At 41.6% G+C, this 18,163-nt stretch overlaps 1 protein-coding gene across 1 annotated transcript in view; it reads right to left on the bottom strand.

Moving 5' to 3' along the window:
* The window catches only part of SPRED2 (sprouty-related, EVH1 domain containing 2), a 111,280-nt gene that overhangs the window by 12,010 nt on the left and 81,107 nt on the right, over positions 1-18,163 (bottom strand). The window contains exons 3-4 of the mRNA XM_012639214.1: positions 13,201-13,369; positions 10,266-10,330 (exon numbers count right to left, since the gene is read on the bottom strand). Of these exons, the coding sequence (XP_012494668.1) occupies positions 10,266-10,330; positions 13,201-13,369 (234 nt within the window). The remainder of the gene's footprint in view (positions 1-10,265; positions 10,331-13,200; positions 13,370-18,163) is intronic.

Below are 18,163 nucleotides of genomic sequence, written 5' to 3' on the forward strand. Positions count from 1 at the left end.
CCTTGTTTTCCTTTCAAAAGTAGTAACCCTCCGAAGGTAACTATTATTCTGATTTCTATCAATATATATTTGTTTTCCCGGTTTCTGAACTTTATATAAATAAAATCATATGGAATGTACTGCGTGTGTCTGACTTCTTTCACTCAAAATTTTATCTGTAAGTTCACCATGTAGCTGAAATTTATTCTTTATGCTTTGTGGTATTCTATATTATGAATATACCACATTTTTTTTATCCATTCTCCTGGACATTTTATTGTTTCCAGTTTTGGGATACTGGGGATAAAGTCACTCTGCACAGTCTTAAAAAAAAGTTGAAACAGAATTTTAAAAAAATGGATTTTAATATTATGGTAACTTGACAATAAATCAAAATCTGAAGCGCGAATGACACTGGGCTGAGGCTGCCTGGGCTAATGAACTGGCTGTTTCCCCAAGGTCAGTGCTGCCTGGTTTGGGTGGGAACTGGTCTGACTGGAGACAGGCTAGTAGCAGGTTGATGCCTCGCACAAACCTGAGGCCACCCCTCCCCGCTCCTACCGTCGGCCTACTTGGTACAGTGTGACCGCTTACTCCTGGAAGCTTGGCTACTCTTCCCCCTCCTATGGAGGGACCTTGAGTTTACTAGGAAATTCCCAAAGACACACGTGCATGTTCACATGCCCTGGGCCTGGGAACGAGCCTTCTTCATTTGGAAGCTCAAGGAGGGAGGGAAAGAGCCAAAAGGCCAGGCCAGCTGAGGAGACAGTTCGCTTAAACTGTCTATCCTGGGCTGGAATTCTGGCTGTGGATCAAGGGCTTTTGGGGGCATTAAGGATGAGCTGGACGCATTTCAAAGTGAAACAAGTCTTTTGGGGACTATGTGCATCCCTTTAATTCCCCTGTGTTTTCCTGCTAAATCTGTCTTTCCAAAAGGGGAAGGGGGTGGGGGCAGCGGCAGCTGGCACAGTGCTGAGGGAGAGGACAGGTGTGCCTGGGGCTGTCTTCTCAAGGAGGATGCTCCCACCCAGCACATGGGCCAGATGATGAGAAGGCGGCAACCAGCAATTCCCTTCTCCTTCCTGGGGATGTGATAGGTGGGACGAAGCCCTGCTCCAGGGCGGCAAGCAAACAAGCCATTTCATTATCCCTGTGTCCTCAGGAACACAAAAGCTGAGTGAAGAAACCACCAAATGCAGAGCCGAGCCCTGTCTGAGCAGCCATTTCAGGAGGTCGCCAGGCCTACAGGTTTTGAGTAAGGTATAATATAGACAATAAAGAAATTGCTTAAGGAGCTGGACTGTATCATCAGGAATCATGCGGCACTGTTAGGCAATAACAGAAAACCTCACGCCCGACTAGGCCATACATCTTGGACAAAGTCATTTAACTTCTTTGGGCCTCAGTTTCCTCATGTGTAAAGTGAGAGGGCTGTACTAGGTGATCTTCAAGGTCTGTTTGAGCTCTAACAATTTTATGTGTAACCCTTCTCTCCTGCTCCTAAGAACACTACAGGTTAGAGGAGTTTGACTAAGCCTATGCTTAGCTGATTAAGAGCTACAGGATTGATTTAGTTTGATTAAGTAGAATTTCTGCCTTGTCTACAGATGCTGCTGCTATTTTGAATTTTTTAAAGGTAGCTAACTAGTAGTTATGACCATATTTGCATTATTTTTGCAGCGATCTACCACCAGTATTTCAACAGCTGACAGAACCAAAGCAATATTCTTTCTCCGATTACAAGGGATTCTCATTTTATATTAGAAAAAGGTATACACACCCTTCCCCCATACTGTAAGTATAACCATTGCTCTTCCCCTTGGCCTGTGAGTGCCTCAATGGCTCCTGGCTCAGGTTGTTTGGATGAGCTGTGAGCCTCTCCCCTCTGCCCCTACTGGGACTGGCAGACCTCTCTGGCCAATCTTTCTCCTTTGGCAAACAGGAAGTTGCCAGCCATTCTGTCAACAGGTCTTTGGGAACAGGTAGCTCCACTCACCTGTCCTGAGGGCCTACATTGGTTTCAGGTATCCTCTTTCAAAGAGGCAAGCAGATCAGGAAATAGGCCAGACTCATGCTCTTTTATAATCCCAGCTGCAAGGTAGCTGCTGGGGGCGGAAAAGAGATGACTTTGTCCTAGACTCTAGGACGTTTATCTTTTCTCTAGGACCTAGAGGATTCTTTCATTGTGAAAATAGCAAAAACAATTAAAATAAAAATTTTACATTCCTAAATTTTGAATTTAGGTGACTTTCTGTTATGAAAGAAAAGGACTCTTATAAACCCACAGCTTGGATTCCCTGGAAGGACCAAGGGGGTTGGGAACAGGAAAGGCTGGGTTTCAGGTAACCTGAATATGTACTCTGTATGAATTAGTAAAATGGAAATAATTGTGTTTTACTGTCCACAGCTTAAAAAGATGAGATGATATCTATGTAAATGAAGCAAGACACAAATGGGAGGGCTAGCAAAATGCCTTTGAGCTTCCTGAACCTGAGAGCATTTCAAAACTTTTGTTTAGATCCTTAGACATTTAATTAATTTAGCACTATAGGTATTACAGGTTGTATAAAAAGATCCTCTTCTTACTGTGTAATGTGAGCTTGATAGTTATTGTCATTTAGAAGATAAAAGAGCTCTCTCCCCCATCTTCTGAGACCTTCCACACCACCCCAGCCAGTGCTGGGTCTTAGCTGGCAGCTCCCAGGTCAACCATAAAGTGGAGGGCTGCCCTCCCAAAACATTTTTGCTTTTCTTAATACATCACTATAGGTCAGTTTCACTAGTTAAACTTTATAGAAGTAATTTATTTCCAAACTATTTTCTCTTTTACTTAATGCTCCCCACCCTCCCATCCAAATCCCTCACTTCCAAAGGTAAAGACAGCAGAGAACATTTTTTTTTTTTTTTTTTTTGAGACAAGAGTCTCACTGTGTTGCCTGGGCTAGAGTGCCGTGGCGTCAGCCTAGCTCACAGCAACCTCAAACTCCCGGGCTCAAGCGATCCTCATGCCTCAGCCTCCTGAGTAGCTGGGCAGAGAACATTTTTGATCAACTGATCTTCTAAAATGAGACTGGGGCTTTCAAACAGACAGGGAAACCTCATACCTCCACTAAAGAGACAGCTGAGCTTTTAAGCAAATGCACCAGTTGAAAAGTCCATCATTTAGGCAGTTCTGCCAGTAAGGAATCTGGTATATTGAATATATAAAATTTACTGAAACATATTGGATAAATATTTCCTTTTCTTAAACTTCTCTGAAAGGCAAAGAAGTTTGCAGATTGTGAAACCAAGCACAATTCACTTCATCTTTCTGAGCCTTGGTGACTTTATTTACAAAAATGGAAAAGTGTACTTCACACGGTGGTTTTGAGGACCAAGTGCAGTAACATACGTGGAGTGCAGTGCTAAATGACAGGAACAGAGCCAGTTCCACACCAAAATCCCTTTCCTTCCCTTCCCTTGGACCAGTGAAGAGAGACTAGGAAGGAACGAAATTCACCCCAATAAAGTTTTGAGCTCAAAGGATCAGTGATCACAGCTAACTAAAAGCAGAACCAAGTTTAGAATCCAGGCCTCTCCTCAGACTCCAAACTCCACAAACTCAGAGATAACATATCACCTGACCTTTTAAAAAAACACTCCTTACAAAATCAGCAAATGAACCCCATTCGTTAAAATATAGGTAGATCTACCCTTAGCTTTAATGTTTGTTGGGGATGGAGTAGGTGGAAAAAAACGCTTCAAGAAAAACAAAATGTGCTATTCTGTACTCTTCTCCTGTAAATGAAGCTTTGATAATTACAAAGTTCAATGAATTCACTTTTTTTCCACTTAATCAAGAATGAAAATAAGCACAACTTGCAAATACCCAAAAGCTCATCTAAGACAAAATAAACTGCTTCTCAGTGCTTTGGTTCTAACCATGTACTCTAGAGAACACCTGGGGTGGATGGGAGGGGTCTGGGATGTCATTAGGAACAACTGCTCTGAATAGCCAGAAAGCCATAAAATGCAGCTTGTAATAAACAGGATGTCAAGGGTTCAAGCATAGGGCATGAGGAAGGACCAAGTTTTCCAATATGGGCAAAACATGGCTAGAAGCTGACACTGCTGCAAAAGATAGGGCATTTTTCCTGTAAGGAGGACTGCCTGGCCTGAAGAAATAAGGTACAACGAAACACCAAAACATAACCTAATACCAGCCCTTTTCAACTGGGTTCTGGGAAAGCATTAAGCCCCACACAAAATGCTGTGAATGACTCTTCTTAATTGTGCAAAGGATGGTACAGAGTTGGCACCATTCTAAGTGCACAGAAATTAACTCATTATATATGATGGATGCCTGACGATGCTGGAGCTTAACTAGGAATCTCAGTTGAGAAGGGTTGCCCAAATCCAGGAACAAAATACTCTGGTGGTAAATAGAAACCTAGACGGCAAAAAAAATAAAATAAAATAAAATAAATCAAAACTTTATATATGGCAGAGCTTCCTATAGTCAAGCTTCGAGTTGTTATTTTGGGGACCTCAAGAGTACAACAATCGCTACAGCAGGCTCTGCGTCCATCACAGGAATGGTTCACGCGGGCACTGGTCACACATTTATCCTCTTATCTCTTCCCTTTCTGACTTGGGTCCAAGAGAATCCTGAAATATAACTCTTATTTGATTATTGTTTTAAAAATAGAATAGCTGAAATATCACAAATGTAATTATTCAATCGAGGAAAAGAAAAATAGCCGTGGTGAACTCGCAAGGTTGGGAGATGGGGTTGGCTGTTCTTCACCACGATCTAGGTGTGCGTCGTAGGCAAGTCCTCCATCTGACTGAACTGCTTCTGTGACTGTGTGTGTGAAACGAGGTAAATCCTACTTCTTTTGACAGGAGGAGGGAGTCTGGATGAGATGAACTCCTGATCCCTTCCAGTTCCAAGACCTATAATTCTAAGGACTTGACCAGCCTCACCCTCCAGCAAGCCAGACAATTCCAGCTAACTCCCGCCATCCTACCTTTAATGTGCCATTCTTTACCTGGTGCATACACTGCTTCCCCATATCAGGCCAAGAACACAGTGACGGCCCCTGTAAAGTGCCCAGAGCCGCAGAACACAACCTCTGCTGAGTCTCTTCAATCTCCTTAAGCCCCTAGATGTGGAAGTGAGGATGGCTGTAACTCAGGTGTCTCGACTCCTTTTCCCTTCACTCCCATTCTGAGAAAGCCCCCCTCATTCTTTGGTCCTTTCTCTTTTAAAACATGAAAGCAACACATGGATAGCATTTAATAAATCAAATAGCAGCCCCCTCATTTTCAATTTTTATGGCTCTTCATTCTGGTATTTCTCTCCATTTGTGAAACACTGTGGTTGTACTACTATTTCCTGATTTTCAGATTTAGATTATTATTTGGGGAGTACTTCTTATGTAAGATGAAGATTTAGCTGTTTAATATACCCCCAAGTATCTTCTTATAAAGCAAATATTAATATGTCTCTAACCCCCAGTTGAGAGCCTGAGTCCAGCAACTCAGCACAATGACCGCTGAAGCAATGACAATGCTTGACACAGATTCTAGATTAGCCTGCTCTAGAAGTATGCATACACCACTGCAGCTGCATTCTCCCAAGATCATTTAAAAATTGTCCTTGTCTATTTCTGAAGAGGCTAACATTTAAAAATGATTTTAGAATTCTGCAGCAGTAAATAAACCACTAGGTTTTAATGGACCAAACCCTACCAACAGGAGTTTGGGAAACTGTTCATTAAATGACCATAAAACCTGGAGGCTCTCCAGTTCTCTACGACTCATTTTCTCCACTCCCATGCCCCATGCCCAATAACCCCCCCTTCCTTGCTGGCTCCAAACCCTCTGGCCTTGAGAGTCCTCAACTGCAGGGCTCTGGAGAAAGTCAGTCCTAGGCTAGAGAGCAAATCAGCTCAGCTTATCCACATAGCTGAAGTTCTCATAGCTCAGTTTTACATGGACTTCCTCAAGATATGCCAGTTACCAGAAGTACAATGGGGAATGACTTCAGGAGCTTTCAACTCTGTCCCTCTCAAGTCTCCCCAGCCTGGAGTGGAGGGAAAGTTGTCCATCAGAGGCACCAACAAGAGTGTGCTAACTCTTGGCAATGGCAAAACACTCCCCTGCCACAGAACGCTAACCTTTTTCTGTTTCGGTTGCTGCTTTATATGCTTTGCATTATTTGGCTTACAGATTTGTACCAAATGGCTGAGATGCTGGGATTCCTTCATACATCCATATTTAATGCAGGCTACACCCTTACCACCCAGGTGTTTGTCCTCAACTGGATTCACCATTGTCACTGAAGTCCCCCATGGAGCAGAGGGGGCTATGAAGGGACCCTGCTACAAAGGAGAGTTGATGGGAAGGCAAGGAGAAGGCCGAGCAGACAAAAGCTTACTGTGAATGACGACGGGGAGCTCAGATCCTAACTGGAGCTGAGTAGAGAACACAGCTAAAAAATACAATATGAACCTACTGAGAATCCCTCAAAATCACCCACCTTTAACTAGTCCCTGAGGATAACAATAAAGCAAATGAATAAAATATGAAAACCTAAGATTGTTACTATACCCATCTGGGGTTCATTTTATCAATTTATTGAGCACCCAGAGAGCAAAGCTTTACTGGGTTGTAGAGGCTACAATGATGAATAACCTGCCTATGATCTAATTAGATGAAGACTCATTCATTCAGCAAATAAAGTATGAAAGAAAAAAAGAAAGGGCAGGCTTTCCAGTGGCAAGAGAGAAATAAAAAACATTGTATAGTGGTAAAGTCTAGGCAAAAAGAAAAAAAAAGAGAGAGAAAGAAATAAAAAACAAAGTGCTATGGGATTTTAAAGGAGAAAGAACAATCATGACTGCTTGAGGAAGAAATATTAGGACACATGAATGGAATAGATAGGCCAAAACTCAGAGGGTCAGAGCAGCTGCTATTCAGGAGTTTCTGGCAGTGGCCCCGGCAGGAGGGATGTGGACAGGCCCGGGCTGGGGTCAGTGAGACGGGAAGGAGAAGCAAGGCGAGGCTGCAGGGGCAGTGGTCCCGGCACCTGGCAGCAAAGTGCAAGGCCGAGCACTTTCCTCTGAGGAATGTGACACGGTTCTAGAAGTTAGGACAGGCTGATTTGAAGGATAACCATGAGAGCTGGGAAAGTGTGAGCAGAGACAGCCATACTTTGCGAAAACACAAATCCAAACAACCACTCCCTAGGGAGGTACCCCTTCCCCCACGCTTTACTCCTAATAAAGTAGAACATTAATTAAGGAGTGCTTATGCTCTTGTGCATCAATATATTGTTCACAGTATCCTGTCTTCCTCCTAGCCCCAAGGAATCTCCTGAAACAGAGGGAAAACTCTGGTGCCAGTGGCAGAAACAGAAAAGATTAACACCCCTGGTTCCTCAAGTTACAACTCTGAAGGTTTTCCCACACGTGCTGTTCTCTGAGAAAATTATCATCATTCTGGTCCATCATATGTTTGTAAGAGGGTCTTAACACCATCTATAACCTTTCTCTGAAAATGAGTTCTAAGTTCTAAATATGATATCTGTCTTACCAATAAGTTTCAGAACACAACAGAACTTGGGAAACTGTAGACTACACAGGAGTTAAAGCAGTTGCTCATATCTTTGGCTCTGGGTTTTAGACATCTGTTTTAGGGCAGAAAGTCTAACGACAGGGAGCTCATGAACAAATGGGAACCTGGTCTGTAAGCCCTGGACGACCCTCCCATTTTCCCATGGATGTGTTCCTACTAGTTAATGGCCTAATGACTGGCTTTTCTTGGTGAAAGGAGGCAACTATTATTAATTGGTCCTTGTTTGTAAACAAATGGAATGAAGGCAATTGATCACACACATCAGGGCCTACATGGAATGCAATTAATTGAGTTTCCAAGTGTCTGGAAGCAGCAGGGCTGCTTCTAAACTTTCTTCCAAGCATTTGGTGTTACCCTGGAGTAGCACATGGATCCCCTGTGGATTAAAGGGCAAAACCAGGAGGGATTCTGGCTTCCCTCATCCCTTTCACTCTTGCTCTCTCCGGATTCTATAAATCACTTCTGGCAGGTAGCTGGGAAGCAGCAGTGAATGACAGTTTTGCTCTGGAGCACAGGAAGCCACCTTTTACCCCGCCTGCTGTTGTTTGTCTCTCGAAACGTGACAAAGGAACAGATGCAAGCAACATGCCAACTGTTAAGAGGATCTGCTCGGAGCACTATAGGAAGCCTGTTCAGAGCCACGTCACACCAGCCGCTCCAAGGAAGGACAACTGAGTTCATTTCCTGAAACCCCTACACATGCTCTGTTCACGTCAGGTTGGCACTGGCAATGCTCAGGCAACTCAGCACGCACACTCCTGCTTCCACCTTCATCCCTGTGGCTCCCCAGTCTTGAAGCCCCTTCCTGAACCTTGTTCAAATGCCACTGAGGTCCAGCCCAGCCTCACCGCACACCCCCTTCCCCGCAAGGTCTTTTCTGACCTCACGCTGCTCTCTCATCTCTTGACCAGACTACTTTACACAGTGTGTGTCAGTCTCTAAGCCCCTCATGGGGCAATCTCATCTCTGCAAACCATCTTGTTATCTCCTTCAGGGCTAGAGCCAAGGCTACATACCTTCGTATTCCCAAAGGAGTAGTTTTTCAAATCACTAGCTGCAAACCATGAGTGCACTGGTAAACAAATTTAATGGACTTCACCCAATATTTTAAAATACGAAATAAAAACTTACAAAAGACACTCTTGGGACAACTGAGGAACTATCAAGTGGATATTAGATGACATTATGAAATCTCTATTAATTTTCTTGGGTATAGTAATGGTGGTGTGGTTGTGTAGGGGAATGCCTTTTTTTTTTATTTGTAATTATTTTTATTAGACTTTATTTTTTGGAGTGGTTTTAGGTTCACAGAAAAATTGAGTGGCAGGTACAGCGATTTCTCATATATTCCCTGATCCCACACATGCGCAGCTCTCTCATTACCGATACCCCACGCAAGAGTGGTACGTTTGTTGTAATCGATGACCCTATACTGATACATCATTATCACCCAAAGGCTACAGTTTACATTAGAGTTCACTCTTGGTGGTGTACATTCTATAGGTTTGGACAAAAGTATAATGACATGTATCTACCACGATAATATCATACAGAGTAGTCTCATTGCCCTGAAATTCTTTTATGAATACCTTATTTTTAGGAGATGCATGCTAAAGTACTGAGGGGTAACTTACTTTCAAATGGATCAGCAAAAAATATCTGTGTGTGTATGTGTGTGCATGCACATGCATGTGAGCCCACACCTGTATGTATGAGTACACACACTCACACAGATCAAGCAAATGTGCCAAAATGTCATAACTGTTCCATCTAGGTGTAGTGTATATAGGTATTCGCTGTATTATTCTTCACATTTTTCTGTGTGTTTGAGAAGTTTTATAATAAAAAAAAGGAAGAAAATGAAACAGAAAAAGTCAGAATGTAGAACATGAAGTACTATTTGGTTCCAGGTATCTATTGATGCATGTGTGTGCTGGGTCACAACATAAATGCTTTTCTTACTGTGGGTTAAGGCTCAGAGCACAACAGCAACTTGCTGCTCCAAGCACACTGTAGCCTTTCAATGAACTATCTATTAATTAATCTCTAGAAGAACAGGATTTAACTAAAGAAGCAAGCTGAGAAATCATTTTGTCCTCAGTTACATCTCATTAACTCAAGCTGTGTCAAAACACCTAGGCCCTTTCCTGCCTTAGCACACTTGGGCCTAACCTTAACTCAGCCTTCAGGCCTTTCTTATCAGACAGTTTAATTACTCATCAGGAAGAGTACTTCCAGCTTTTCCCTTTGATGCCAGGAAGGGAAGTATGTTAACAGAAGACCCCAAGTAGGGTGATCAATTGTCCTGGTTTGCTTGGGATTGAGGTGTTTCCCAGGACTAGGGACATTTGGTGCCAAAACCATGACAGACCTAGGCAAACTGGGGCAGTTGGTCACCCTAAATCCGAGAGAAGACTTCAGGAGAACCTTGGACAGATCAGGGAGAGCTTCCACTGTTGTGCTGTGTGGCAGATGGCACCACTGCAGTGTGAGCAACAGGGCAAACCCAGCACAGGAAAAATTATGCCAAGACAGAGATCTCTCTGATGGCTTCCAAACAGCAACAGCAAATGCCACATTGCAAAGTGTCTCTCATGCCCTTAAACAGAATTGGTCTCTCATTATTCATCAACTAATCTGGAAAGCAAAGGACAAAGGACACTTACTGTAAAAACGTCATCATCACCAAGCTCAGCTTCATTATGGATGGTGGAAGATGATGTTGTTGATCCTAAAAAGACAAAAACATAATAAAAAGTGTTTCCCAAGAGGATAAGTTAAAACTAATCATTTAAAAAAAGGGTATTTTAACAAAACCATATTCCCTTTTGCATGTGAATCACGAGGAGAAACACGTTACCTGGGAATTAAGTGCTTTTAATTTATCTTCTTTAATTGACTCTTGCCAGGATGCTCCCTAAATTAACTTTGCCTACTATTGTTCCCCATTCATCTCTCAAACTTCTGCACTGGCCACTAGAGAATAAGCACACAGAGGGGCACCATGCGGATGGTAAGGGGAGAGCATGCTCACTTCTCCAAGGGGCACATTGAGTGGCTTTGAGGTCCCAGCTTTGTAGTGGGAAGACTAGACTGGAAGTCCCCATGTTAGCCCTGCCACAATCTTACCATATAAACTGGGCTCAGCTTCTCTGGCCTTTTCATTGTCCAATGAGGGAGTTTTTTTTTTTTTTTTATTGAGACAGAGTCTCACTGTGTTGCCCAAGCTAGAGTGCCGTGGCATCATCCTAGCTCACAGCAACCTCAAACTCCTGGGCTCAAGCGATCCTCCTGCCTCAGCCTCCCGAGTAGCTGGGACTACAGGCATGCGCCACCATGCCCGGCTAATTTTTTTCTCTATATATTTTTCGTTGTCCAATTAATTTCTTTCTAATTTTAGTAGAGATGGAGTCTCGCTCTTGCTCAGGCTGGTTTCGAACTCCTGAGCTCAAACAATCCGCCTGCCTCGGCTTCCCAGAGAGCTAGGATTACAGGCGTGAGACATCGCGCCTGGCCCCAATGAGGGAGTTTTGACTGAATAGCTCATATGCCTGTCTCCAGTTCCGAATTCATATATTGTATTCTAAATTCCAGGTTATGGGAGCCAGTGGCCAGACAAGGAGGTTTTCTCTTGCAATACCAGGGCACCAGTGAATTTTCTTCGTTTATCAGGCAAAATTAAGGCTCTTGTCAGAAAACCCAGCTTATTCCCATCATGGAACCAAGTGGTCTTTAGAATTCAATTTATTTACTTGTTCACCTTTTTCTTCATTTTGGTATGCAAATCAGCATAACTGTCCCACTTTACCCTGCAATACCACCCAGTAATGTGTGGACCAACTTAAAAGACCAAAAGAAAAACATTTAAATTTGCATAAGTGACAGATATACCAAAAGGGAAATTTATTTTCTACCTTTTCCTTTTCTTGGTTAGGTCTTCTAAAATGTACATTTAGAAAATATTTTGTTATTACATGAAATTGAAATTAAAAATTGCTCAGAAAGGGATGAAAAATACTTAAATTTCCAACAAGACATTGCAGGAGGAAAAACAATAGTCCCATAATACCCTGTGTGCAATCCCTATTGGTCAGTCTTTCAGGATTTTTCTTTCCTCTTTGAATTAGTCCAATTAATCAATATTTAAGGCAAGTTTGATAGAAAACAGCTAGGTAGAATATACACAGAGAAAAAAATTATAAGTAGGAGAATCAAATTCTGTGTGTACCTTCAGTGATTAAGTACATGGACACAATACAAACTTCTTTCAATAATATAGGAGATATTTTCTCTCTAAACATTTAAAAACTATTATTTAAAAACATTTTAGGCCAGGCATGGTGGCTCATGCCTGTAATCCCAGCACTTTGGGAGACTGAGGTGGAAGGATCACTTTAGGCCAGGAGTTTAAGACCAGCCTGGGCAACATAGCAGGACCCTGTCTCTACAAAAAATAGAAAAATTAGCTGGGTGTGGTTGTGTATGTCTATAGTACCAGCTACTCAGGAGGCTGAGGTGGGAGGACTCCTTGCACCCAAGAGTTCAAGGCTGCACTGTAGTGGGCTATGATGGTGCCACTGCACTCCAGCCTGGGTGACAGAGTGAGACCCTGTCTCAAAAAACGAACAAAATAACATTTGAAATATTTGCTACTTACGTAAGACCTATAAGGTGAACACTAGTTTTCATTATTCCTTTTAGCTATTCCATGGTTGCTGTTTATGGATTCACATTCTAACTAGAATTGTCTTACTACTGATTATAATCATGTTAAATGATTTTTCTAAGATTTGTTCTGCTCTCTTCCCCCAAAACCACTAAAGAAAATGATTTCAGAACACGTTTATTTCTTAAACAAATGAAACATACATTCTTTTGTGACTCACTTCCCCAAATTCTGAATTTGACATTAACACGCCTTGCTTCATATTTCCTTATTCACAGGGCCCTGGCTATGGCACCTTTAACCCTCTGATTTGATAACAGAATGTGAAGTGGAGAATTTGTGTGTTTGCGTCTGTGGACTCCAGCCAAGCCCACCACGGGAACGGACTGCCCAAGGGCCTTCCAGGTGCTTGATCAGCTGTAACACAACGCCTACTACTCACCCATAGACCAAGGCCTAAACTGAACCAGGGCTCCAGAGGTCACAGATCCCTTTCCTTTTCAGTGGCAGCCATACACCCCAGGCCTCTGATTACAGGAGGACAGTGGGTAGGCCTGGAGCCTTCTGGGCCCGCCAGAATCCATTCTCTACTTCTGAGCCAAGACAGACCAGACCAAAGCCATTTTAAAAGTCAGGACAAGGTGAAATCAATCAAAAACACATGCATATGGCAATCCAGAACCTGCCTGCTTATTTTTTTCACAACAGAGTCTAAAAACCAATTGAGATCATTTCTTACTCTGAAAGCCATCTCCTTTCCCCTACACTGTCATTTTAATTCCTCTCCCTGGGTGCTCCAAAAGTTTTGGCATCTACTGACCTGGCCCCAAACCCTCCCACAAATAAACCACAAATACATGATGGCAGACTACTGGAAGTAAAGAATTTGTCTTATTTCTGTAGTCCCACTAACAATGCAGCAACAAGTTCAATACCTTCTATAAGGTCTTCGATTGCTTTCCTCACTCCCCTGTCAAAGGCTCGAGCATCAGCAGGGCTTTGGAAAGTCAGTCCAAACTTCCTATTATCGACCTTCCAGTGATGAAACGTTGGATTGGCTTTGGTGTAGACCAAGTCCTTCCTTACATAGCATTCCAATACCACCTGAAGGATGGAAACACACAGGCTGGTTACTTGTGGAACGGCCAGGATGATGTCTGGTTACAGAAGTCTAATTAGGAACCATCACTGGTGGCAACTAATGAGAACCCTCCATCCCCTGCCTGCACACATCTGTGAGTCTCGCTATCTCAGAAGAAGCCTCTGCTTGCCTGTGGACCACTGGTCCCTTGGTGTTGGGGATCGCCACTATCCTGGCTGTAACTCTATCACCATGCTCTTCTTCCTCCCATTTACTCCCCTTCCACCTGCCCCTGACTGTGGGGCACTAAGCTGATGCCCAGGTCTTGGGTCTTGCACTGTTCCAGTTTTACTGCTTCTATGTCGGGGGCCTTTGTACTGATGGCTCTGAGTCTTCCCTCCCTGTCCAAATGGGTGACTCCCCATGACCCCAAATTCAACAAGTTAAAAAATTAACTAGTTCGCTTTGAAATTTCTGCCACTAGTCTCCTCTCCCAACTTCTCCCTATCTGGCAATGCCGACCTCTCTCTGCTCATTCTGGCTCAAGGTCTCTGTGGTCACCTTTGCCGCCTCAGCTTTCTCTATCCCCTGGATTACCAATCACCAAGTCCATACCATTTTTCCTTCTGCATTTTTTATATCAACCCCATTTCAGCTGCTGCCACCCTTAACTTTACATTAGGATTACTATTACAATCTCCCAGTTTCTAGCAATTTAGTCTCAGAACTGGCTTTTACTGAGCTATAACTTTGAGTAGATTGATCTTTTCATCTCTAAGATGGAAATAATACCAGTGTTATCAATGAGATCATGAACATGCTCTGAAAACACTAAGTAAATGAGAAACTCCATAGGGTCACACTCATTGTCCAGTGTATTTCTACCATCAGGTTTTTACTTCTGCATTTACTCCAGTTCTCCCTCTTGTCATCTTCACAATTCAGTACCTGATTTTATATTATACTCCAGTGGTTTCACATGTACTGGTCTTGCTCCCCAGCTAGACTACAAAAGGTCAAGATGTATTATAAAATAACTCCCTGTGTCTAACACAGTGCTGTTGTTGATAAAGACAAGGTTATTTAATATTACAGAATAAAAGAAGCACTAAAATTACATGAATGTAAACTTCATTCTTTATTGAAAAACCCAAACTGTTTACAATATTTATTCCTATAGCTTCATTATAAACACCACAATGATTCTGCTAAGTATTAGTAGCCTTGATCTTGTTCTGGCAAAGCTCTGCATTTAACACAATGTGATCTTATTAATTTAGACTAAGTGAAGGGTAAGAGTAAAGGCCTGTCTCAATTACTAAAATTTAAATTAGAGAATATCTTTAAATGAATATAAATTTCAAGATTACATCAAAGCAAAAAGAAATTAAATGCTCCCTAATAAATGTTCCCTAACTTAAATAAATGAGAATAATATTCAAATTGGTATACCAAATAGCAGTCCCAAGCAGTTAACTTTATTACATTGTATTGAAATAGGACAACAGTTCCCTCACACGATTCTATTTATGATTAAATTCCTTATTATGGCCATTTTCCCCTAAGAATAGTGCAATGATTAAATGTCAGCCCAGCCCCATTCCAAACTGGGGAAATCCAAATAACCAAGGATTTAACTAACAAATGTTAGCTATTTTAGAATTTAATAGTCTCAATATAAAGTCTTGAAATAAACTTTTTGTAAAAACAAAGACTCCAAGTTTCTCCGTACTTTTAGGGTGAAAAAAATTAAGTCTTTGGTTGACATTTTCTAACTGTAAAATTATTCCAAAGATACATTATATTTTCTTAGAAAAGTTTAAGTAAAATAAGTTAAGCCACCTAAGTTAAGCAAGGAAGGGAATCAGATACCATCTCTTTATGTCCTCTGAAGCAAAATAACATCTTTATGTTATCTAACAATAAAAATGAAAAAGTTCAGATGCTTTGATCTTCATAACAGATATAAACCCTCTGGTGAAGTTTTGGCACACATACCATTAGGCATTAGCTTAAAACTTGAGAAAGACTTTTAAAAATACCTTTTTAAGTAAGATGCATGAGAAGAAAACAAGTGATTATATTCTTTGCAGGCTTTAAAAAAATCTACATGAGAAATACACATTGTAAAAGATTTCAGTAATTTAGATGAACATATGAAGGCTCCATTCTTACTTATCTCTCCCTCCCATCCTCAACACCAGAGGATTTCCAGAGAGGTGGGCATCTAGGTAATTTGTAACTGATCACTTTTACAGACAATGATGCCATTTACATCCTTATATACTGCAAGTGAAAATTAGAATTTGGGACAGTTTCCCAATATTTGCAGACTTTTCTAATGAGTCAGTGGCAATAAGAAATGTGATTTTTTGATATTATAGAATAAAAATGTGTCAACATTTGGAATATCTGCTTAACTCAGTCAACCATTATTTTCCTGATGATCAATGCATGATGTTACAAAATCAGATGTGAGTAAAAAAGATCCAAAGTACAAGATAAAACAGTGGATTTTAATGTGACAGAGTACGAAAAGTTCATTGAGATGGTTTCAGATTCCACATTTAAGAAACTACTACAGGTAGAGTTTTAGTGTAGTATCAAAGAAGAATATAATTGTCTGAAAAGGCTATTAAAATATTTCTCCCTTTCCAACTACATATCTGTGTGAAGCTGGGTTTTCTTCATATATATCAACCAAAAGTAACATATTACAACAGATTAAAAGCAGGAGTATATATTATTATGGAATTTAGCTATTTTATATTAAGCCAGATATTAAAGACATTTCCAAAAACTTAGATAAAACAATGCCACTGCTCTCATAAATTACTTTTGTTCTGGAAAACAGTTACATGGTTATTCGTCAAAAAATATAACTTATATTAACAACACTGTTTAAGAGTTTTTTAAAATTTCAGTTTTAATTTCTAATTTGGTAAATATTAACAGCTATAAGTTACCAAAACAAAAGCTCTTTGGGGTTCTCAATAAATTTTTAGAGGGTAAAAGGATCCTGAGATCAAAAAAGTTTAAGAACTGTTGATGTCCATAAATCTTTGTATATAAGTCTTTTTCTATAGGATGGTGTTCTAGATGCAAACTGCAGTAAAACAATATGCACATTTAAAATTAAAATTCTTGGCCAGGTGAAGTGGCTCACCTCTGTAATCCTGGCACTCTGGGAGGCCAAGGCAGGAGGATTGCTTGAAGCCAGGAGTTTGAGACTAGCCTGAGTAAGAGCGAGAACCTGTCTCTACCAGAAATAGAAAAAAAGCCAGGCGTAGTGGCGCATGCCTGTAGTCCCAGCTACTCGGGAGGCTGAGGCAGGAGGATCCCTTGAGCCCAGGAGTTTGAAGTTACATGAGCAATGATAATGCCACTGTACTCTAGCCAGGGTGACAGAGAGTCTATCTTAAAAAATAAAAATTAAAATTAAAATCCTGCCAAATTGCCTTTCAAAGAGCTTTGCCAGCTCAAATTCCCACGAAATGTTACGTGAGAATGTTCCCTGACCTACACACGGACAACTGGAATGATCAATCTTTTAGATTTTGTGATTGATCTTCACAAGGTGGTTTCTCATAGGATTTGTTTAAGGAGTAAACCTCTCTAATCCGTCTAAAGTAAGATGCAACTCAGAAAATTTTAATTTACATATAATTTCTTAGGCTTGTTGCCAACTTAACGAAACATTATCTGAATGACTATTTGTGAATGCGCGTCTGGAAGAGAAACTATTCCGACAGAAACAATGGCAGTTCAGTTCACAGGCCTCAATAATATGTAGTTAAAAACAAACAAACAAACCAATAAACAAACAAAACCCCCCATAACATGCTGAATTCTAGAACTGTACTACACTAGAAAAACTACTAGCAACACTATTTTTATCAGAAACAGCATTTCATGCTCTGGTTGGAATACTGGGAACTTGATACCACTCATCCAGTGTATCCTTAAAACGATCTCCATCCTCTCCTTACCGTCCCCCCGTTTGTGGGGGTTCCCTCAACAACCCACCCTCTCCAGTGGGCACAAGCACTGCACACAGAAGCTTGAGAGGCCAAAGGAAGAGTCACCATATCTGTGCGTGTGTGTGTGCGTTTGTGTGTGTGTGTCTGTCGTGGGGATGGGGTAGGAGGAGGGGTTACACATCACTGAGTACAGGAACCCAGAATTCCCCAGAGTGTGAAACAGGCAAGGGGAAGGATGGAAAGATGGAGAAGTAGAGCTGGCAGTATGGGTGTGTGATTTAAGTACTAGCAAATATAAAAGCCCAGAAATGTGGAGTCACAGAATGTAAACGGGATGAGGAGATGAAGAAACATGATGGAGGAGGGGACGAGGTACGCTTTTAGGGTTGTATTGTCCTTTACAATGGCAACGACAGAAGCAGGTTCACAACTCCATGGGGGTGGACAGAGGACTAGGACTGCCCTATTAGCAGGAAGAGTTAGCATGAAGAAACTAGGCTTTGGCTTCCCAAAGAAATGAGCTCTAAGGCAGGCTCTGCCAATGACTGCATGTCCCAGACTGAGGAAGTGGACCATTTCTTTTTTTTTTTTTTTGAGACAGAGTCTCACTCTGTTGCCCGAGCTATAGTGCCGTGGCGTCAGCTTAGCTCACAGCAACCTCAAACTCCTGGGCTCAAGCGATCCTCCTGCCTCAGCCTCCTGAGTAGCTTCGCCTACAGGCACGCACCACCATGCCTGGCTAATTTTTTTTTTCTATGTATAAATTTTAATTGTCCAGCTAATTTCTTTCTATTTTTAGTGGAGACGGGGTCTCGCTCTTGCTCAGGCTGGTCTTGA

The sequence above is a fragment of the Propithecus coquereli genome, unplaced genomic scaffold (genome assembly GCF_000956105.1).
Source record: "Propithecus coquereli isolate 6110/MARCELLA unplaced genomic scaffold, Pcoq_1.0 Scaffold138, whole genome shotgun sequence".
In the NCBI taxonomy this organism is placed as follows: Eukaryota; Metazoa; Chordata; class Mammalia; order Primates; family Indriidae; genus Propithecus; species Propithecus coquereli.